The following is a 22,669-nucleotide window of genomic DNA, read 5'->3' as shown; positions in this document are numbered from 1 at the left end:
GAGAGGCAGCAGTCTCCCACTCTGGTGTAACGTTCAGGTGCTCTTTACCCTCAGAGGTGAAAACTCCTGACGTCGCTGCGATGGATTATTACGTCCGACCGACGCGCGGCTATTTATGACAATTATCTGTCAAAACATGTCGAAGCACCACAACGCTGGAAAAAAGGCCGATTAAAGTCAAAAGTGTCGACTAACGGTAAGAAATGAACACAATTAACATAATATGACATTATGTTCATACCGGGCTGAGTGTTTTTTAACCTGTCATGCAACATGTAGTGAGCTCATGGATATGTTCAGCGTTGCATTATTAATATGGTACATAATTGGCACTTTTTGGTATTTCTCCATGTGGTGTCTGTCTGCAGTGGCTATTTTCTGACAAACATCTAAATATTCTACAATGTACTGGCTACTGTATTTTCTTTCTTCCAAACTTTAAAAAATCTAAGCTGATTTATAGCTGATTTAAATACTTCTTGGTGTTTTATTACAAGTAGAAACTTTAATATACTGTATACTAACTTTTTATGTTGAGTTAGGCTGTAGTCTCAGTAACCTGCATGCTGAAACACTCATTGTCTGCTGTGCTGCTGTTGTTTATTTAAGTATCATGATCTCAATGGCTTTTTATGTTCAACTTATTTTGCCTATTGTAATTTGTTAACCTGAATAATCTAATGAGACACTGCAGTCTGCAAAATGCAAAGAAAAATTTTTGATACTGTTTTATAACCCTTGAAAGTGATGCCTTTGTGGTTTATTTACACAAATGAATGTACTTCATCACTTCCTGGGGGATTGGAGATATTAGTCATCAGATGTTTGTTTCCATATACAGCTGAACTTGTGAGCCATGGCATTTAGCAGACTGACAAAAACAGAAAGCCTATTTGCAAATATGCAGCATACTCGATTCTCAGCATGCGGGCCACAGTACTGAGATAAAACATCAACATCACCACAAGCTGAAGTACTGACATGCAACAAAACCACAAAGACTCTATTGTGTATGTCTGTTCATGGGTCAGCAGCATAGGTACCTTTTAAGTACAGAACACAAACCTGTTATTCTCTAGTATCTGCAATACTTGCAGTGTTTGCAAACACTTTTTTCAGTAATTCTTTATTTTACAGTTTACTAATAAGACATAACAAGGTGTACTTTGTATTAAGTTTGACAAACAACTAGAAATAATAAGTTTTGTCTGATCAAGTCCATGAAATTGCTTGAATCTGAAATGAGAGAATTTGAACTTCCAGTCACAAGCTTGTCATTTAAAAAATAGGTCCAAACATATGGCGGATATATGCTCCACATGTTTGGACCTATTTTTCAAGTCCTTCCCGTAACAGTTATTTTCATTGTCGATTAATCTGTTGATTATTTTCTGGATTAATCAATTAGTTGTTTGCTCCACAAGATGGTGAAAAATGTTGCCCGGTCCAAAGATACTCAGTTTATTGTCAGAGAGGAGTTAAAAAAAAGAAAATATTCACATTTAAAAAGCTGAAATCAGAGAATTTGGACACACAACTAATCTCTGCTCTCTGACAGTTGTTTTGGGTCAGTGAAAGGTGTGCCCCAAGTCGCAGATATGTTCCTACTTACCCTTTAATAAAATAAAATACGGGTCTAGTAAAGGGTCTAACGCTGTCTAGTAAAGAACATATTACTAATTTTTGTATAATTTGATTTAAAAGAAGTAGAAGTCGAAGTTGTTACATCCTATTACTGTACCGTAAAATAAAGTGGGGCCCTTTTTTCTTCTCCTCCTGGGTGTGTTGCCTCATCTTTGTACTGTTTCAAAAAAGGAAAACACTGAAGCTAATCTCCTCTCTCAGCTCTTCCATCAGCACTTTCCACAACTGGTGTGAGACAAAATAAACAAACAAGGGAAAACCGTACCAATAACAGTGGTTGGTATTACCCCTATACCCATACACTGCCCCCGCATCTCAACATATAGACAGTGTACGAGCTGTACAAGGAAGCAGGTACAGTGTTAATGAGTGTACTGTCATTGTGGCCACAGCTCTCATATTGTGTCCTCAGCTGGCACCAACCAGGGGAGTATTGCCTTTCACACAAGGACAGAGGAACACTCAGCACCCCATGACTTGACTTGATAGAGGCGAGTAAAAAAGACGCTGAAATTTGAGGCTTTCCTATAGACGGAAAAGTGGTGATGACAGAGAGAGATGATAGAGTTTGAAAAGCCCCCTTTTTCCAAAGATGCATTTGAGATCTCACAGCTCGGGGCGTGACGTCAAGTGAAGCGACGTGAAAGCCAATCCACACTGTGGAAAAGACAAAGGAGAGAAAGAGGGAATGAGAAGAAGGACAAAGACAAATGAAAGAAAAGATTTGCTGAGTGAAGAACAAGGAGAAAAAAACTATGCCAGACTGCATTTTGCTCCAAGTGTTGGGAAAAAAAAAACAGATTTTCAGGCACGAAGTGACTGATTGTAAGGATGAAAAGGCAATGGAATTGATAATGAACCATCATTACTGTGGTGGCGATGATGGATTTTTATCTTCACGCTGATGATATGTGGAGATTTCTATTTATTATAAGGAAAGGATTGTGGCTCTTTTACGTGAGATTGCTTTTCTTTAGTTGATTAGATTGATGTGTCCATAGCTTCGTGTGCCGAGGGACTTCATTCAGAGCGAATAAAGCCCCGTGTCACATAATAGCGGGTAAAAGAAGAACAAAAGGGAGAATAGTAAGAGGCACAAAAATAAATGCTTCAAGGCATTTTTCATCGTCTGTGTAGAAGCATTGTAACTTTTATCCATTTATCCACCCACACAGCAGACCCACTCAGCTCAGCCTAGACTCACCCTTCAAATCGGTAGAAAATTGCCTTTACTGTAGAAGAATCTGTGTGAGCCTGACTGTTTACCCTGTTTTTTCCCCCCTCCTTTTATTTCTCACCCTACACTCCTCCAGGTTTCTAATGACTTTCACCTCCTCCCACCCTTTCCTCATTCTCTCCAAGTTCTTGTTTTCTCTGTTTCACGTGTCACTTTTCTCATCCTCGCCATGGCTCTTGGGCCGTGGGTCCTAATCTTTATTTCCATGAACTAACAGATCCCTCAGACCGCTCACTATTTCTTTATCCCCTTCAGCTGTCCTCTGTCTTCCTGTCCTCCTGCTCCTGCCATGTCTGTGTCCATGAGGAACCCACCCCAGCGCCGCCGCTCCCTGGGCCCTGTCTCGCCCAAGCGTATCTACAGAAACCTGTCCGTCAGACTGAGGGGCGGAGAGTCATCTGTTGGCGGGGAAATGGACACACCCAAGCACCTCACCAAGTCTGCAGATGCTGTAAGATATCTGGGTGTGATTTGGAGGGGAGGTCTGGTCATTTTGGCCCCTGGTTGGGTTTCTTTTTAAATTATGGGATCTTATTTTGACATTACATGCTGACTCCGTGCCACTGTGAATTCATTATCCCAGGCGAGACTGCTGCTCAGATTTATGATTTGATTTATGTGTCCTGTCTCGTCCACTGCCTCTTTCTTTGTACAGCAACTCCCTTTCCTCTACCTCATAAAATAAATCTCTTTTTCAGTATGAACTCTCCTCTTCTGTCTTTCTCCCCCTATTGGCCCTGCACCCTTTCCCTGCTCCCCCATTAGTACAAGACCCTGTGGGAGGCAGTGGAAAATGAGGACACTTTGGCCGTACAAAGCCTGCTGTCCAGAGACCACACCAGCTGTGGAGGCGGAGGAGGCAGCATGTGGGAAAGAGGAGAGAAGAAAGACAAGGACTGGGAGAGAGACAGGGAGAAAGGGGTGAACAGGGTCAGTGAGCAGGGCCTGGTCCCCCTGGATGTGGCTGCCCTTACCCACAATTCTCCACTGCTCCACGTGTTGACGAAGGCAGGAGCCAGACATAACCCTGTTTGTGAGTCTCATGTTTAAAAATATCACAAATTATATCAAAATTCTGCTGGGAGCAGGTGATTTTAAAATGCTGTTGGTAGGCTCAGCTTGGCTTCTCACTCACTTTGGCTCAATTCTTGAAGGAGATTTTTTTTTTTTCAAAATAATAAGTTCAGATCTCTGAAAAATAAGTGTGTTGAATTTCTCTGTCATTCACACAAATGTGTGCAGAAGAATCATCATTTACAACTTCATACAGTCTGTCATCGTTTGAGCATTCACTTACATGTATAGTCCATAAATATTTATATATAGATTGTATATGATGTTTGCTAATTTCGCAAATGACCTGCCAGGTGTCATTTTGAGGCAAATGTTGTGCTCACTGCATATAACTTTAGATGAAAGAGCAAAGGTAAAATTTCTGTTTACACATTTTGGCTCTTTTTTTCTGAAACAGTCTTAACATTCTCTAAACTTTAGGTGCGATTGTCACAGCTGTTCAAAGACATCACAACTCTCTTGCACATCTGCAGACGGTTGTAACTCAACCAAAACACCTCATTCATGCTTCAAAACCGAGTTATTGTGCCAAAGGAAAGGGAAAGTTGTTTTGTTAATGTGTGAGCCACAGTGCTCAAAATGTTCAGATGTTTTTAACCAGTGCTGCAAGTATTTCTTATATTTGCTCTACTTTTTTATTGACAGTGACTGCTAACTTTACTATTTTAGTTTTATCCAGCTGAGTAGTATTGTGTATCACACTGAGCTTTTTAGATTCAGATTACAAGAGAAAAAAGTCAATACTGCACAATGCTGTAGTGTACAGAAAAAGGATGTGCACATTTGTATGTATACAGCTAATTTATTTGTCTAGCAATGCATGCAGGGGTGTAGTGGGAAGTACAGAGGTGGGTAGTTTCCCCACCTGGTTTCCCCTCATTGATTGATAATAGATAAACTGAGTTAACCGGGGTTTACCCTGCACTAAACACCTGGTTACATAGATAGATATTTATGGAATATACATGTATGTCTCACTGATTTTGATAATTGATACAAATGTGCATATCCTTTTTCTGCGTACTACAGTATTGTACTGTGTTGACTTTTCCCAGTTAACTCTACATGGTACTATAACCTGAACCGAAAAAGCTACACAACAGCATTCAGATAGATAAAACATTCTTGTACAATACAGTAGGCAGTCAGTGTCAATGCATGCAAAACAGAGATTTGTATATGCACTAAGAAACATTTGCAATGTTGCCTGTTAAGTTGAAAAAGCATCTACATTTTGAGCAATACAGTTGACATGATGACAAAACAACTTTTTATTTTGGCGGCACTGGCTAATTTACCAACACAATAACAACTTTTTGAAGCATGAGTGAAATGTTTTAGTTGAGTTATGACCTTCCGCAGAGATGCAATAGAGTTGCGATGTCCCAGTAAACTGTTGTGACAATTGCACTTACAGTTTAGAGAATGTTAAGACTGTTTAAAAAAAAAAATAAAAATAGCCAAAGCCATTTAAAACTGTAATATAAAGCCAATCATATTCAGAATCCAATCCCTTCTCCTGCTCTCCCTCTCCTTCTCCGCTCTGTGTGTTTTTTCCTCTCAGTGTGCCAGCCAGCAGAGTGGGCACTTAAGCTGGACGCTCTGGTGGCACTGGCGGGCAAACGTGTGGAGGAGAAGAAGAAGGAGTTGTTGAGGAAAGTGGGGGCAGGGCCTCAGGCACAGGCTGACGTCCACAGACACATCCGCCTCTGGAGCCTCAGGCTGCAACTGTACTGCCGGATGAGAGAGAACTTTCAAAACACAGGTCAGTGATCGTGGGTCAGCTTGTGGCATTTTCTTCAAATGCAGCTTGGGACACAAACTAGATCACAGGCCTTATTCTTTTCAGTCCTCACTACAAAATCAATTTCAACTAAGGAATAAACAATTTTAGTTCCCTTCTAGTTTCCTTGAACTTTTGTACTTTTTTTCCAAGACAAAGCCCCTCCATCACTGCTGGCAAGACCACAGTGATCAGGTATTCAGCCTGCCTTCTTGCTTTAGTTTTACTGATTTGCTGTCTTGATGCTAACTTGTAGTTGGCCTCTTGAAAGTCTCCCTCCAGCCCCTTTCAACTCATCCAAAATTCAACAGACTGCCTTGTCATCAACCTTTCCAAATTCTCCTATGCCCTACACTCCCGCCAGAGGCTCACAGTGTCTACTTTTATCAAATTAAAAACTTTTGGTGCTGGTGGGTGATACATGCATTGTAATCCACACCTCAAATACCTCCAAAGGCTTTGGCGCAGCCTGTGTTCTGCTTTATCGGGCCTCTTAACCTTCCTATCCCTGCACCAACTTGCTCAAGTCCTCTTCCCCTTGCCTCTCTATTGGTTCAAACTCTGTTTTTTTTGTTTGTTTTTTTGTAGAATTATGACATGATGTCCCCTCTGTGCTTCAATTGCTTTGTCTAAATTTCTCTCTTTAGCTCTCATTTGATTTCTCTTTCAAGCACCTCCAGTTCTCCTCTCCAGCTGTTTTATGATCACAGTGTTTTTGTGAGGGCAATAAGGCACCAGCTCTTCTTCTTGGTGGAGTGAAATTATTCTCTGCAGGTCATGGCGTAGGTCACAATTCCATTTAAATACAGTACAGAAACTCTTCTGGACTAGTGAAGAGATTACAATTGGAATAGTAATATTGTGATAGTGTAGGGAAACTTTTTTCACTGGCTCTATTCATATGCAGGGAGGTCAGAGAGCAGGATCAGCTACAGAACTGCTCCTGCAGAGCTGCTAGAGATTCAGTGTCTAGGAGCAACACAGAGCTTCAAGGGGGAGAACCTCTAAATTTGACTAGCAGCCCCGGTTTGTTAGTTTGAGAGCCAAGATACAGAATAAAAAGATTCTTGTCTAAATCCTTGACATAAATAAAGATGGACAACATGAGAGCTCCCCAAAAGTGAAGCCAAAATATCTCCCTCTGGGAGCTGGCTGCAGTACAGATCATAAACCCCATCCCTTCCATCTTACCAGATGGGACATGGACCAAACTGAAAATAAAAGTACATGACAAATACATTTTCCCCAGAGACTGTAACTGTCATTTTAGGTCATTCTTATCACTCTGCTGTGTTTTCCAGTGTTGATTTTTCTGATGAAGTTGGTTTCAATTAGTTATTTGATTCTATAAAAAAGGGGGTTTCACAACATGAATGACAACTAAGCACTGCATGTGATACCAGAATTTTGCTGGTGTTGGCCAGGCCTTCCTCTCATGCCTGCATTTGGTCCAGAATTCTGCAGCTTGTTTTTTAACAGATAAACACAGGCGAGAGCACATTTCTCCATACTGGCCTCCGATTACTGACTCCCCATATGTTTTAGGATTGATTTTAAGATTTTATGTTTTACATGGGCTACCTGCAACGTATCGCTCTGTCTTTTTACAACTCTACATCCCATGCCTTTATAGTTGCAGGCCCCAAACTCCGGAGTGAGCTTCCTAAGTTAGACCGACCTCCACACTGGCTGTTTTTAAACTACGTCTTAACAGTTTTATTCTTTGGCTGTTAACTCACCATGAGAGTTGCGCTGTTCTTATGCTTTGCTTTTATGGTGTTATGTTCCTGTTGTTTTTATTGTGTTGTTTTATATTTTCCTTTTATAGTTTTTATTTTTATTACTTACTTACTGTGCTGTTTTTATGGTTTCTGCTATATTTTTTTACAGCACTTTGGTCAGCTGTTGTTTTTTTTAAATGTGCCCTATAAATAAATTTGGATTGGATTGGATTCGGACAGAATTTTAAACTTCAGTACAGTACAAATGATAGTCGAGACCCCTTTTGAGTACAGTAAAAAGAGAAGAGACGTAGGCAGACAAAATACACTTTCTTGCATCTTTTTTTTTTTTGGCTATTTTGCAAGCTAAATTTCAGCCAGAAAATAAGGTATAGTATATATTTTAAAATATATATATATTTCAAGTGAGTTTTGATGAGACCAAATACAGGTTAATCCATTTACTCTATCTAATCATTTGTGTTGTACTCTGCATCTTTTATTCTCAGAACAAAGTAGTGCTCACTTGATCATTGATCTGTCTAAATGTTTCTCCCAGAACTCCCTGGGCCTCCCAGTCAAGTGTCCATACTGGTGACCAGCACATCTTCTTTGTTTGTGGCAATCAAAGAGCCAGAAGGTGACACCATGGGGCTCATCACTTGCTACAGAGGTAGGTGAATAACAAGACTTGTAGGAACGAATAGACGAGTGGAGGGACAAATCAAGAAAGCAGGATTTGTGATCAAGACGTGGACAGAGACATGATGGATAAATAAAAGAAAAATATAATCAAGGTCTCCCACACATCATTTAGACAGACAGGTCCAAAAGCCTTATATTTATGGATGTAGTTTGGCTTCTCTGTTTTTGCTGCTTAGTTTTACAGCTGCATAAATGTCGTACTTCACAGCCAAGGGTAGATTAAGCCCAGGTACAGCAAGTTCCACGCAACTGTAAACACTCAAATCCTTAGTTCTCCAAGCCAGAGTATAATCTGTCAGTGAGGTTGTTTTGTGTTCACAGTGGAATGGAGCACCTCAGCCAGCTTCAAACGCATCCTTGGCTCAGCCCAAGTAACAGAGACCAAGAACCCATCCCATAATATCAAGGGACTCACAGCAGTAAGTATGCAGTACCTTCATGCACTAATGCAAGTGCCCATCAGGATAACCACAGGATCTAACTGCAAGCACACACACATACAGTAGATGTGCATTCAAGTGCGCACAGTTAAAGGGATAGTCCAGATTATTTGTATGAGCCAGCCACAGGAAACTGGTGTTATACAAGACAAATATTGCTCTCTCTCCAAAGCAACCAAACTCCATATGTGTTAGTTTTTATCTGATTTGGAGAGATAGATATTTGGCTTATATAACAGCAGTTTCCCATCAGAAAGCCTTTCTGATGGTAATGTAAATCAATGAAAATATTCTAAATATAGGGTACACTTAAACTGATATTGAGTTGCTATTGAGTGACTAAAAAGGTTTTGCTGCTGACTCTGTTCACAGAAGTACATTGCTTAGCTTACATGCTGGTGCTCCACTCTGCTTCTCCTAACTGGGAGTGTACTGACCAGAATCTTATCTTATATTTTCTTATATTATCCTGGATAATATGGATAAGTACCTCATACAACCCCACTTCAGATAATCTGAACTATTCAGGACATGCGATTATGGACACTCTTGCAATACACACACATTAGCTAACCTAAACCTAAGCTAATCCTTCTCACAGACTGTATTTAATGCTCCAGAATCATCATCTACTATGTTTTACCAGTTATCGCCCTCGACTGCCTTACCTAACCAGATGAATTAATAATTAAGAGCAGTGTGTCATTTCTTTGCCTGGAACGAATGATTCATAAGATTAATGCATGGTGATAATTTGGCATTCTGGTGCTTCTCCAAATGCAGGGAGTGCATTACTTTGTGAGAGTGAGTGCCTTCAATGTGAAAGGATGGGGCCCGCCTCAGTGCTCTACTCCAGCCAGCGCTGCCCCCTCCAGTGAGTATACTGAACTGCAAAAACTTTGATGAATGTGGACTTGCTGCTTTGAAAGGGCTCCAGTCTTTTTCTCTCCGTCCCCGAGTAATGAAATTACTTGGCTGACGTCAAGCTTGATGTGAAAGAAGTGGAATCCACTCACAGCTGGTAGATTAATGAATTATTAAAACGTGGAGAATTAAAGATGTCACTGTGAGTCAATGGGCCTTGTACCCGTGCTGCTTTGAGTCTGAATTCGGCTCCTAATCTTTTGTTGCATGCCTTCCTCTCTCTTTCTCTCGCTGCATAACTTGCTGTTCCTTTCGACTGTATACTGTGAATGATGCAGAAATTGTCACTCAATGATTTGAAATGGCGAACAAATGCAAAAGATATTAATATAAATCCAAATATAAGTTAGAATGCAAGCCAAGCAGTGATATGAGTCATATTCAGCATGTTACAGTGTCTGTTAGGTAGCACAATTTAACTTGTAAATCCATTTAAACCTATCTTGAAAGGAGAAATACTTTCAGTAGCGTGGAATGAATCAGCATGGAAACTTTCAGAGTCATGACACACAGATGGTCTCTCATGCAATCGCTCTCGCCTCCTAATCACCAAGATAGGGGAAAGCAGCACTCAGGACTCGCCCGCAAATGAGTTCTTGATGTCTTGAATGATTTTCCCTAATTGCATAAAAATGACAGTGATGATTCATTTCTCTCTTTTCTTCCCGTGTAGGTTGGAGAGAGTGCATCGGTGTGAAGTCGCAGTTCAGAAATCATGAGGGCCTCATGGGAAAAGTGCTGGAAGATGCCAGAGAGCCACATTACAGAGGATTCTGCATAGGTAACTCCAGCTCTTTATATAACAGTTGTCACAATTGCATATGCAGTTGCTGTGAAGCCATTTTAAGTCCATAAAACCACACCACACTATCAATATATTTTCTATCACAATGAAAAGAGAAGAAAGAACATATTAACCTTGCCAGTTTTATGCCCCTACATATGTATATTTACCATTAAATGCAATAAAGTCCTAATTTTCTTCTATTACTATCTATTTCTATTACTTTTCTATTAAAAGCTATTTCTTTTAACTCCTCGAAAACACTGTACCTTTGGCGGATACGTCATGTACCAAAAATAGTAAAGCAAGAAATTCCTCCTTTTAATATAAAAGCACTGTTTTTTTTCCAATCTCAGATTTTGTTATCAAAAATTTTGCAAGTTCAATTTAACTTTACACCATTTTATATCTGAAGCATGTGTTGCATGTATGAACTCTTTTCTCTACAGAGAGAACTGTTTCCCCAGCCATTCAAATGCGTGTGCTCAGTGAATGTACTTTGGCAGTAAAGTGATTTTCATCCTGTCTGATCCTCCTCTCCTCCGCTCCACAGAGAGCTCTAAGCCCCAGAGTCCCAGCAAGCGTCTGTCTGTGTCTCGAGGCATCAAACAACTGTTCCAGTCCGCCACCAAGTTTGTTCGTCTCCTACAGAGGTAGCACTCCATCTGTCTTACCTGTCCCACTGTGCCTTGAGGCTGTGGGGAGTAACGGATTAAATGTGATGTGATTACAGCGATGTAGACTACAAAGCCAAGTCCAAGCTCATATCTGTTATGGTTATTGAAAAAGAACAGTGGTCGCATTAAAGCTGCTGAAGTCTCAAGATTAGGGAAGAGGTCTTTTGAACAGGATGATATGTGGCATGTGACTGATCAAGGCTTCTGCTGCCAGTGTTCAGTAGACCACACTCACCACATTAGCAAACAGTAGATAATAAATTTATTGCATTAAAAAAAGTGGTTTAACACTGTATAGATGATTCAAAACAAAGCGGTTTGAAGGAAAATGTTGAACATCTTTTGCATAACTTGCAATAAGCATGGTTGCCATGAGTCTAGAAAGTACTTGAAAGTGCTTGGATTAAAAAAAAAAAAAAAGAATCAAGACCTTGAGAGTTCTTGGATTTACAGAGCAATAAAGGTGTTCTGAAAAGTGATTGATTTAGCCTACTGGAATCTGAGTTTGAGCCTCCTGCTCTCTGCCACCTTAAAATTCACCTATGATACAATTTTGATGCATCTGGAGCACTTGGCCATACTTGATACACTTAGATTATCTATCACTCTCTGTGTCGGCTCCAAGCATAGAGCGATTTTTTGGTGCCAGACCTTACATTTCTGCTGCTATCAAATTAAGTTAAATCATTCAGGTCTTTGTAGGGTACTGTGCTGGGTTAGACTCGTATATTTGAACTCCTGTATGAATTGGAATCATTTGTTCGTGAAAAATCCTTAAAATGTATTATCACAAAATCCAGAGTAAGGTTAAGTCTTATTTTTCACTGACAGTGATAACAGCACCATCAGAAAATTAGTGCATTGGACCGGACTATAACTTTAGCCTGTGAAAATTTATTTTCTTGCTTTTACTTTATAGGCTGTTTTGTGAGTTGATGAAATTCTCTGATCTCTCTTAGATTTTCAGCTGATGAAACAGTTTGGTGTCAAAGAATGAGTTACAATAAAGCCTCAAAGCTGATGTCAGATGCAAAGAGATTTAATCGTTTTATCATTATTTTAGGGCCCAACCGCACTAAAAGTGTTAAATTGAATTGATGCTCCTGTGGCGCAGTGCATCAGATGTCAAATGTCAACACCACAGACTCAGCAGTGTTTTAGGAAAAGGTCGCTATGTAGGCAAAGGTTTTGCATATTACACATACCCCCATTCATTTTCTGTACACTGCTGTTTGAGTAATGTTATATGAAATGCCACAGACACCACAAAATAGCTGTTTAGACTTACTATTATGTATAGTTTTTTAAATATGTGTTTAATGAAATATTGTCTTCTGGGGACCTTTTTATTCCTAGTAACTCTGTCCAAACAGATACTGCAGCTGGATCCTCATTTGATGCTCCAGCATTGAAATAAGGTTAGCATAGGGTCTTCAAGGCAATTTGATATGCCTCATAACACTTGTGGTGTGCGTTCAGCCATTTAAAACAATAGGTGTACTTCAAAACTTGTGCGTCAGACACTTTTAGTGGTTTAAGTGAGAGTAGTCCGACTGTAATGCAGATCTGGAGTCACCTGAACTGTTTGTTTGTTTTTTCAGTTTTTGATGTTTCTCTGTCTTCTGTCTTTGTTTGCTCTGTCTCATATTGATCTGATTAGGGGTGTGTACTTGGCTACTGTGTTCTACCACAAAGAAAACATCCTGGTGACAGCTGAAGATCAAATCCCACTCGTGGAGATTCAGTGCTGCTCCACCTCCATCACCCACGACTTTCTTTGGTTTGCCAAAGTGAGCTGTCATGTATATGTTACTTCAACACACATACATCCATTTAAAACACAGTCAATACACATGAACTGTTTTCATAATCAAACACAGTCTTCTATTGTTTTAGTTATTGAATCTACAGGTGTAATTAAACAGAATGAAAATGTGGAACTTTCTGTGTGAAATATAGTTAAAAAATGAATGATTTTTTTTTTCTAGCTGTCCTGTGCATGGCAACAAGTGCCCTGGCTCCAGCAGGCCCTCTCCTCTGCTCATTCATCCCCCTCCTCCCTCCTGCAGAACAGGCACAACATTTTAAGAGCTGTTTCCCAGCTGCAGGTAGGAAGTTAAGCAGCTTACTCTGCATGATAAGAAGTATCAAAATGGGTTAATTGCTATTTTAATTACCTCTTACTCCTCCTACTCTTCTTACTGGTGCCTTGCCTCCCTATCTCTTTCTACACGCCTGTACCCCAGAACCTTTGTGTTTACCGCTTTAGTCCCTAATATCCTCATATTTATTCATCCTCATGTTTCTGTTTTACCACTGTATCTTCGTCTGCCTTCAGTCTTCCCTTGGAACAGCGGACCTGGGCCAGGTTTACTACGAGCCTCTGAAAGACCGGCAGGGAAACGTCTTACTGGTGACTCTGAAGGAGTTCCCAAGCCCTCCGAGGTGAGAAATAAACTTTTTTTTACATTCTGTTACTCCCTGTCAGACATTTTTCTTTGCGGCCACCAAGAACACACAGCGTCATTGGAAGATTTAAAGGGATAGTTTGGATTATTTGAAGTTGGGTTGTATGAGGTACTTATCAACAGTCAGTGTACATACAGTAGATGGTGTTTGGAGAAGCAGACAAGAGTACCAGCACAGACGCTAAGCAATGAACTACTGTGTACAGCGTCAGCAGTAAGATGTATCTTAAAAAAAATCCCCTCAACAATCCATAAAGTTTAAGTGTGTGCTATATTTAGAATATTTTCACCACTTTATCTTTTGATCAGACAGGCTTGTCAATGGGAAACTGCTGTTACATAAAACAGGTATCGCTCTCTCTCAACCAGACTCCATTGGCAAAAACAGTTATTTAGCAACTCGCAGAACCCTGGGGTTGTCCGTCTATCTCTGCCTCAGTCATTAGCTTGTGCTGTTGTGTGATTTTGGTGAATCCAAACTAAACTGTTAAAACACAGAAGTCACAAAATAACACCCACAAACTAACTGATCGAGGCAGGCAGTGGTAGACAAGCAACTCCTGTGTTCTGTGTGGTAAAATGACTGATTTTGCCAATACAGTCTGGTTGAGCGAGAGACAACAAGAGTCTAGGTATAGTGTATACTTAAACTGATATAAATTGTTTTCATATGGGTCTTTTTTTCGTAACTTAGGGTGCTGATAGTGGTACTAAAGTAGCTACATTTTCAGATTCTTACAAATTGAATTTTCAGTGCAGGGCTTGCTTAGCACATATGCAGAATGATGTTCATGGCATATCCAGCCTCTGTTTTGGTTGTTGTGTTATACTAACAAGAATTAATCAAACTGAATATTTCATTGGTGGTTCCATATGGTTGCATTTAATTTTTAAACTGACTTGCCTGCACTCTCCAAGCCCTCCTGACCCTCCGCTTCACTGGATGCCCCTGGCTCGCCTGGAAAAGAATCGCAGCAGAACTCCTCTGCTGCCTGAGCCCACTGCCATGGACATGCTCTATGAACAGCTCAAGGTGAACTTTGGTTTGTGTTTGTGTAAGAGAGAGACTCAGAAAAATCAGTGAGCAGCAGAATGTATTTAGCAGTGAGTGCATAATGATTGAGTGTATTGACTTTCCTGACTTGATTATTGAGCCTTGTTTTCCTCTTCCGCGCAACTCAAATTACCCTGAAGACGCAGTGGAATTAATTTAACAGGCCTTAACCAAATTATCTTACCAAAAAGGAGACACAGTGAATAAAAGGCATCTAAACATTACATCCTATTAACATATCTCAAAGTCCCCAACCTGTACCTGTGTTGTCTCTGTTCCCCAGGAGAAACTATCCTTCCACAGGCACAGCATTCAGTGGGCCCAGCCGGGTCTGTACGTGGGCATCCTGAAACTGTGCAGCTCAGTAGAACAGATTAGGGTCCTGGTGCCACAGAGGCTGCCCAATCTGCTCTGCCACACACGGGTCCGACACAATGCCCACGTTTCCAGGTAAGACTGTTGTATCCATTTTGTTTTATTTTCCAAAGCTTGCCATACCATACCTGCTGCTTCCTGGTGTTGTAGAAATGCCAAAAGCTTTAAAAAGGGTATTTAGAAAGGATGGATTTTGGACTTTTCCAGAAGTCTTCACCAACAAGACAGCTGTCCCTGCTGGCAAAATAAATCAATAATGGAAAATGGTCTGGATGAACGCAAAGTATATGCAAAGTTACTGATATGAAAAGTTTTCACACCTTTCCCGTCTCTCCTTATTATGACTTTGATAGAAGTGTTTTATTAACTGCATCGTCGTTGTTTGACAGAGAGGAGTGGGCATGGCTTCAGAGTCATGTTTACACCACAACCAATGGCAGTGTTCAGAACCTGTTCAGTGGCGAGGACGAGAGCTTGATGGAGAGCAGTGGACTGCTGGAGTTCATCAGGTCTCTGAGGGCAGCAGTCACACATCTCCTAACAAAGCTCAACATCCCCCTCTACAGGGTACAACTGGTTCCAAACAACCACATCAAACTCCTCATTTCTGAACTGTTGTGTTGTGATTTCTTTAGAAAGTAGAAGACAAAATGAAAGTCAGTTCCATGTCAAACTTTAACAGATTTTCATAACATTTGGAGATGTTTGTTGGAATTTTTGTGTCTGTTGCAGGCGTACCAGTATGGTGTGTACACCCGTGAGCTGGTGCAGTTTGGAGACAAGCTGTCCATGTTGCTGCTGCTGCCTCCCAGTGAGGACTTCAGCTCCAGCTACTGGCCTCTGGTGGGGACCAAGGAGCCTGGGCTCACCATGCCCCTGCAGATCTTTGAGCTGGGTAGGTGGAGAACTATGCTGGCAACATAGATACAGGATATAATAATACCACTGTGTTTTTCAAGCAATGAAAAAAAACAGGCCCACAAAAGCGGGAGCTAAACAATACCACTAGCAGATAAAATGTTAAAAAAAAAAAAAGTTAAAAATAACAACAACAACAAAAATTCTTATAGACATGGGTTCATCTACAGTGAAGCACATGTACTGCTGTGGATAGAGTCAGCAGCAAAACATATTTCATTTCAGATGCCTTTTGCTAAATCAGTCATTTTACCGTGCAAAACACATTAGTTGCTGGTCAACCGCTGCCGTGATCTGCTAGTTAGCTGCATCACTGTGTGATTTTCTGAATCTGAACTAAGCTTTGAACACACTAAAGCCGCGCAAATAACATGAACATACTAACTGTTCGAGACAGTGTGAGACCAGCAACTCCTGTGTTCTGCGAGGCAAAATTAGTGATTTTGCCAGTGGAGTGTGGTTGGTTAGGAGAGTGATATTTGGCTTATAAAACGGCAGTTTCTTACTGGAAAAGGCTGTCTGATGTCAAGGTAATGCACTGAAAAAAATATAGTGTACACTTAAACCGATACTGATTTTTTAGGTGATATTTTTATGCCTTTATTCAGATGGAGAGTGGAAATGGGAGAAAGGGTGTGAGACTGACACACAGCAAAGGGTCACAGGTGGTAATTGACCCTGTGGCTGCTGCAGAAGACTCACAGCTTTAGCACATGGGGCACATGCCCCCGGTGGACCTTTTTTAAGTGGCTAAAATCCATTTTGCTGCAGACTCTGTCCACAGCAGTACATTGCTCAGCTTCCTACAGTGGTACTCCTGCTGCTTCTCTGGGGGCATGCTGACCACCATCTACTGTAGGTAATACACTGATTTTTGATAAGTACCTTAGAAGAACCCATTTCAGGTGATCCGAACCATCCCATTAAAATAAACGAGCAGCATGGTGTCCTGAAGCCCTTTGAATTTAGGAAAAACACCAAGTAGCATTATATAAGAACAGAAGTAATTTCACTTGGCATCTTATTAACATCAATAAATGTGTGTCATCTTCAAAGGAACCAAAGAATTTTAAATGACCCCCAAAATAACCACTGAAACACATTTCAAACCTTACCAGTTTGATTGGAAAGTGTAGTATGTGCAAAGCACACTGAGGTGCAGTATCTGATCTTTTACTCTTTTGAAGATGAGTTACTTTTATTGTTTCTTCTTATCTAATTAGTCCTTTGATCCAACTTTTCAACCACACTTTAGGATTTGTTCTAATTTAAATCCATCGTTCCTGTTGACCCCTCTTGAAAATTCCCACGCTAAATGTGTGATGAAGTGTGCTAATGAGTTCTCAGGCTTTTTCTCTCAGCTTTGATGTAGTGATTTGTCTTTTTCTCTTAACTCTTGCTCATCACCAGTTCACTTCTGGACGTATGATCGGGGCTTTCTGTCCCAGTACTGCCAGGCCTGGGTGAGGCTGGAGCTGGACACTCATCTGGCCCAGCAGGCACTGCGGGAGGCGCTGGACACCAAGGAGGTGCAGGAAGCACGAGAGCGCCTGAACCACATCACTGAGCTTTCCCGGGTAAGATCACGACAGCAGAAACAAAAGAAGGGTGCACAGTTGAAAGAAGAGCTGTGAAACATGTAGTGCAGAACAGCACAGCATACTGATCTACCTCTGTTGCCCCTGCTGCTGCTGCAAAATCCACATTTCAGTAGCCTGAAAGCTAGAAAATTGTTCTGTCTGCTTTTCTTTTAAACATCTCTTCCTCTCTGATGAATACAGGTTTAATGAGGGAAATGAATAAGAAATAAAGGCTGTTGCTTGGATTCACCCATCAGTGAATTTGATTAAGTGTAGAAAAGTGCTGATCAAATGTGATTTTGGTTTAACTAATTTAGCAGTTTCGGTATCATTTAATCTCCTGTGTCTTCAGCGTCTGGATGTGGTGTGGAGGGATGCCCGCTGGATTATGGACTGTCTGCAGTGCGTTCGGTCCAAGCAGTGGGTGGGGGCGGTGCCTCTCGGCCTGGTGATGGGAGGAGATCCGCCAGCACGTCCCGATGGCGAGGAAGAAGAAGAGAGTTTGACTGCCAGACTGACGTGGCCCCATCGGATCCAAGCTCAGAGACAAGCCATTGCAGGTACAGTGATGATGTGGGTGTAGATATGTATGTTCATTGTGCATACAGCATATGGTTGTGGAGAATAAAATGAAGTATTGTGGCAAGCAGCACAGAATGAGAGCCAGAAAACAGTTCTCAGCGATGCTAGCCCCGTACTGACATTCAACATAAGGGACAAGCACCCAAAAATATGCCAAATACAGCTGGTGCCAAGACAACAGCCACCAGACAAATGCTTAAAACTATAAACCAGCACAAAATTTTGCATTTTGCAACACAAAATACCAAACTTAACTACTCAGTCCAGCACTAGGAAGTGGATTAATTTGGAGGCATTTCATCACCAATACTGGTTATATAATTTGCCTTAGAATAGATTTTATTTAGTGTATTTCTGATAGTCAAAATGTGTGTGCACATGGGTGCTTATTGGACACACAAAAACTCTTTGGTGTTTTTATAAGACTGTGTCTCAAGGTGGGTCGCCTAAAAGTCCAACAGCAGCACCATAACTGAGAAACTGAAGGCATGGGTGTTTCCAACAAAGCCCCAGGCTCCCACCACTAACTATCTTAATCTTGAATGCTGCTATAATCTGAGGATTAACATGAACTGAACTTCTTTTTGTAATCCAATTTCCTTTTCAGATTGTTTAGTCAGTGGAACCCCACCAAATGTTGTCACCGCCGAGGTCTCTGCTCCAGCAGGAATCATGGTTGTTCCTGAAGAGGCTGCACTGGTGTTGACGGAAGGTGTCGCGAAGGGAGGTTACCCTGTAGACATCGCCGCCCAATCAACCGTAGACTTGACAAGCATCGGCCAGTCAGAATTAGGATGCGCAAGTGTTTTAATCGAGTCTGGCCTAGAGCCTGCGGCTGTTACACAGTTGGAAATGGGGTACACAGTTTTGGACACACAGGAGTCCTACACCAAGGAAAAGGATTTTCCTCCCAGCATCACTGAGGTAATCCAGCCAATGGAGATGGCAGAATTGGTGGACATTTTGCCCACACTCAGCCTTATTGAGGAAGAGACCCCCAGTGACCCGTCCACACCATCAGTAATAGATATGCTAGAAAGCTTTGGACTGGGGATTTGCGAAAACAACACCTTCTTTCACTTAGAGAATTCAAACTTGACCAGTGGAGTCGGGTGTCTGTCACAGACCAACCTGCAGGATAACAGCAGCAGTGTGAGAGAGACGCAACCTGAAAATACTGTGTTGCAAGGACAAGGCATGTCTGCGGGTCACACGGTGGTGAATGCCACAGGTGGTGATGTGTCTGTTTTGACCTGGGATTTTGCTTCAGAGGATACAGAGGCTCAGCATGTTCCCAGCATTCCCAGCAAGGCAACGTGCTTTCCAGCGAGAAACCAGGTGGAGTGGGACAGACCCTCTAACAGCTCATCCTGATATCAACTCAAGTATGAGCCTGACTCTAACATCTACCCATTTAAAATCAAACAGTGGGCTGCAGCACTGTTCATCGAGACCTTTTTGGCTTGGAAATGACTTTTTCCTGGATCACCAACTGTCCACCTGCCCAATTAAGTTGTGGACTGAAGATTCAAGTGATACCACTTCATCTAACACATCATTACAGCTGATTGAACGGATGTGGGAAATGAAGATGCCATAACTACACTGTTTTATTTATGACATGTCTGGGTCACCAGTTTATCTTTTATGTTCAGTCCATTAGAGCGTCTTGTGTGGATAAATTAAGCTATAGTAGCAGTTTTTATGACTTGAAAATCCATCAATCACTACACTCATTAAATGCATACAGTTCAGTAAAATGGAAATGTTTGCTTTGTATTCTCTGAAAAGCTGCCAGACTGTATGTGTAATTGAATAGTTGTGATTATCTTTGGTTTACGTTTCTACACTTTTGGCATCCCACAACGAAACTCTAGCAAGACTGTTTATGTATTTACTGCTGTCAGTTCTGCGATTTCTGGCATCCACGTTCTGATAATTAGAGACAAGAAATGAAGACAGGAGGTGGGTGCTGCATTTATACCAAACTCAAGATGTCAATACAGTTGTAAGGAGGACGTAGAAGATGATTTGTCCTTCAGTTCCTTCAGTTATTTTCATAAATGATCCCTCATTCTATAAAGACTTTTTTTTTTAAATACTCAAACATTTCAGTTATCTGCCTGCATTTATCTTTCTTAGTACCACACAGTGCAAAAAATCCTGGGTTTTTGTTAAAAGTAGAATCAGTAGGATTTCTCCAAGCTGTTCGTAAACATATCAGAATGTTGGTTTATTGTTAAGTCTTATTCCCAGGACATCAAATACTGACATTTTGGGTTGATAAAGCATCCTGAAAGCAGCAAAATAATAAGAAAATAAAGAAACACTGGCTAAGATCCCAGTCTCTGCAGGTGCAACCACCACACACTTCTAGGGGATCATAACTGATGATTAAAGGGATTATCCTCATATGTGTCTGTACTTGTTTAAAGGAAATTTTTGCATATTATACCTTTAGGTTAAGGAACTTACAAGCCTTTGAAATTCATGTCAGTTCATTTTGAGATTTGGCCTGATGTTGTATCTTCTACTTTATCTTAACCTCCTTCTTAGCATGCAGAGTTAATCAGAGATTGAGCAACAGCCAGAGAAACCTGGTAAATGTTAACCAGTAACCAGAGAGAGATATGGAAATGTATGAGTTTGGGAAAGGGATGGCTTAAAGGAAATTACCACAGGAACAATGCGGACTAAACCAAGTAGAGAGAAATTTTGGGCATGTGTGACGAGTGAGGTGGTTCTGGTTGAAGCTCTTCTATGGTTTCTTTAAAACAGAACTGCAAAATAATGTACTCGGTTGAATAGAAAAGAATAGAATGAAATAGCTTTTCCTTGCAGTTCACTGCCTTTCTATTAAAGTCAAGTTGTGGCTACTTTCACTGGCCTTTTTGTTTTCTTAAATTAACTTTAGATTTCATCTTGCATTGCCACAGTTCATATTATTGCGGAGGTATTATATTATATCTGGTAAAGTAAATACTTAAGTGGGTTAAGTTATAACGTTTAAACAACATCAACATGTGGATAAACAACATTTTGAGGTCATTATATATTAAACTGTTAAATGTGTTGAAACATTTCAAACTGTTGTTAAAATCCCAATAAATACTGCCTGTAATAGTGCTTTAGCATTCCGTGTTTCATTCCTGTTGCTTTTTCTAAATTGTACACATGACCAATAAATATCAAGGCCAAAAAATTATCATCTGATAATAAGAATTTTATATTATTATTAATTATTCAATAATATAATTATTTATTTATTTATTCATTCATTTATTTATTTAATTATTTATTATTATCTTATCATTATTATATTATCTATCATTATTATTATTATTATTATTATTATTATCTATCATGTATCATATTTATTTATTTATATATGTATTTAATTATTTAATAATATAATAATATATGATTTGACAGAGTATGTCAAAACATCTAATTAGATTTGATTTGATTTTTAGGCAAAATGCTCTATCTAGGTCAGAAGGTTAGAAAGAAATAAACGAATACTTGAAGAGTCACAACTGTTTTTTGTCTTTGATGTCAGTTGTTTCAGTCAGAGCTTTGTAATATAAATCATCCATCTTTACTGGATGGATTTAATCCTTTCTTAACCTGCAGCTGTGTATAAACTAGGTGCTATCAACTTTTTTAAATAGAAAAAAAATCCATACTGTGCATCCCTACTAAATGTCTTCTACTTCTTGTGTAGAAAGAGGCACATATATAAGTCTGTAACATTTCATTAAACACTTTAACCCTGCCCTGCACACTGGTGGATGACCTCATCTAAATCCATCATGCCTCCATGTTATTTTAGGCAGAGTCGATTCAAGCAGAATCACTGAAAACACAAGTGTGGTGTGCACAGCTTTTAAGAACTGTAATTGCACATTATCAATGCATTTTTAATCACACTCAGTTGATGAACAAGTAAATTTCTAATCAGCTTAGTGCCAAACCCTCCAAACATCAACTGATTAGCAGATCAAAGCAAAAAATGATCAAGTTACTCTTAAATTAACTGTCACGACAGTTTTCCCATCGCTAATTATTACAGTCATCACTGGTGAGTGTGCCTCAGTGGTTCAGTATAGATAAGTGATTATTCTGATGGAACAACCTCTATGGCAGTGATACTCAAATGCAGCCCGTGGGCCAAATCTGGGCCCCAGTAGGGTGCTGGGTGGCCCTCAGACCATTTTCAAAATGAAAATAAGCTGAGTCACACTGTTTTTCCTGGAAAGGAGGGACAGATATGTCCGTTTTGTATGATGGGACAAACTAGGCTGTTAGCAACACAGAGAAATATCTTTGTGTGACGGCCTTTCAGACTATGTAAAGTGCAGCTAGTAGTACAACTATTAGTTGAAGAGGAGCAAAAGTTAAACAGAAATGAGGATAATTCTGATCCCTTTTCACATTAAAAGAGCTTAATACATTTAAGCTCTGTTCATTCTGTCTCCGATCGGAGCAGTTTGTGTTTATGCTTTCTGTTCATTAATCATTCCAAAATTTCAGTGATTTCATGAAGGACGAGGCTGCAGCTATGTTTAATCTTGTTTGAACTCTTTCAAATGTTACTAAAGCATCTACAACTAAAATGCAGTTGCAGTTCCAGAATGCAGTGAAATATCTGACTTATCCGTTAATCCTTGCACCAAGTTCATTCAGTTAATGTTAATAAATTT

At 40.3% G+C, this 22,669-nt stretch overlaps 1 protein-coding gene across 1 annotated transcript; it reads left to right on the top strand.

The window, feature by feature from the left end:
• LOC146309765 (ankyrin repeat and fibronectin type-III domain-containing protein 1) lies at positions 1-21,098 on the top strand. The gene is made up of 19 exons (XM_084745095.1): positions 1-196; positions 3,137-3,332; positions 3,647-3,914; positions 5,520-5,720; positions 8,019-8,132; positions 8,486-8,583; positions 9,388-9,478; positions 10,202-10,309; positions 10,866-10,965; positions 12,650-12,779; positions 12,978-13,097; positions 13,328-13,434; positions 14,376-14,490; positions 14,795-14,961; positions 15,276-15,453; positions 15,619-15,781; positions 17,215-17,381; positions 17,737-17,944; positions 18,574-21,098. Exons 2-19 carry the CDS (start codon positions 3,171-3,173, stop codon positions 19,338-19,340), a joined length of 3,264 nt encoding a protein of 1,087 aa, XP_084601221.1. The 5' UTR covers positions 1-196; positions 3,137-3,170; the 3' UTR covers positions 19,341-21,098.
• Positions 21,099-22,669: the final 1,571 nt, after the last annotated feature.

The sequence above is a fragment of the Lutjanus erythropterus genome, chromosome 19 (assembly GCF_056507025.1).
Source record: "Lutjanus erythropterus isolate fLutEry1 chromosome 19, fLutEry1.hap2, whole genome shotgun sequence".
Classification (NCBI taxonomy): Eukaryota; Metazoa; Chordata; class Actinopteri; order Lutjaniformes; family Lutjanidae; genus Lutjanus; species Lutjanus erythropterus.
The sequence above is the reverse complement of the archived record's forward strand: the minus strand, read 5'-3'. Positions and strand labels throughout refer to the sequence as shown.

Excerpts from the sequence above, each read along its gene's own strand:
- LOC146309765 (XM_084745095.1), top strand. The coding sequence starts at position 3,171 with ATGTCTGTGTCCATGAGGAACCCACCCCAGCGCCGCCGCTCCCTGGGC. Across the intron at positions 8,584-9,387 it reads ATATCAAGGGACTCACAGCA|GGAGTGCATTACTTTGTGAG; the intron begins GTAAGTATGCAG and ends CTCCAAATGCAG. Across the intron at positions 15,454-15,618 it reads TCAACATCCCCCTCTACAGG|GCGTACCAGTATGGTGTGTA; the intron begins GTACAACTGGTT and ends TGTCTGTTGCAG.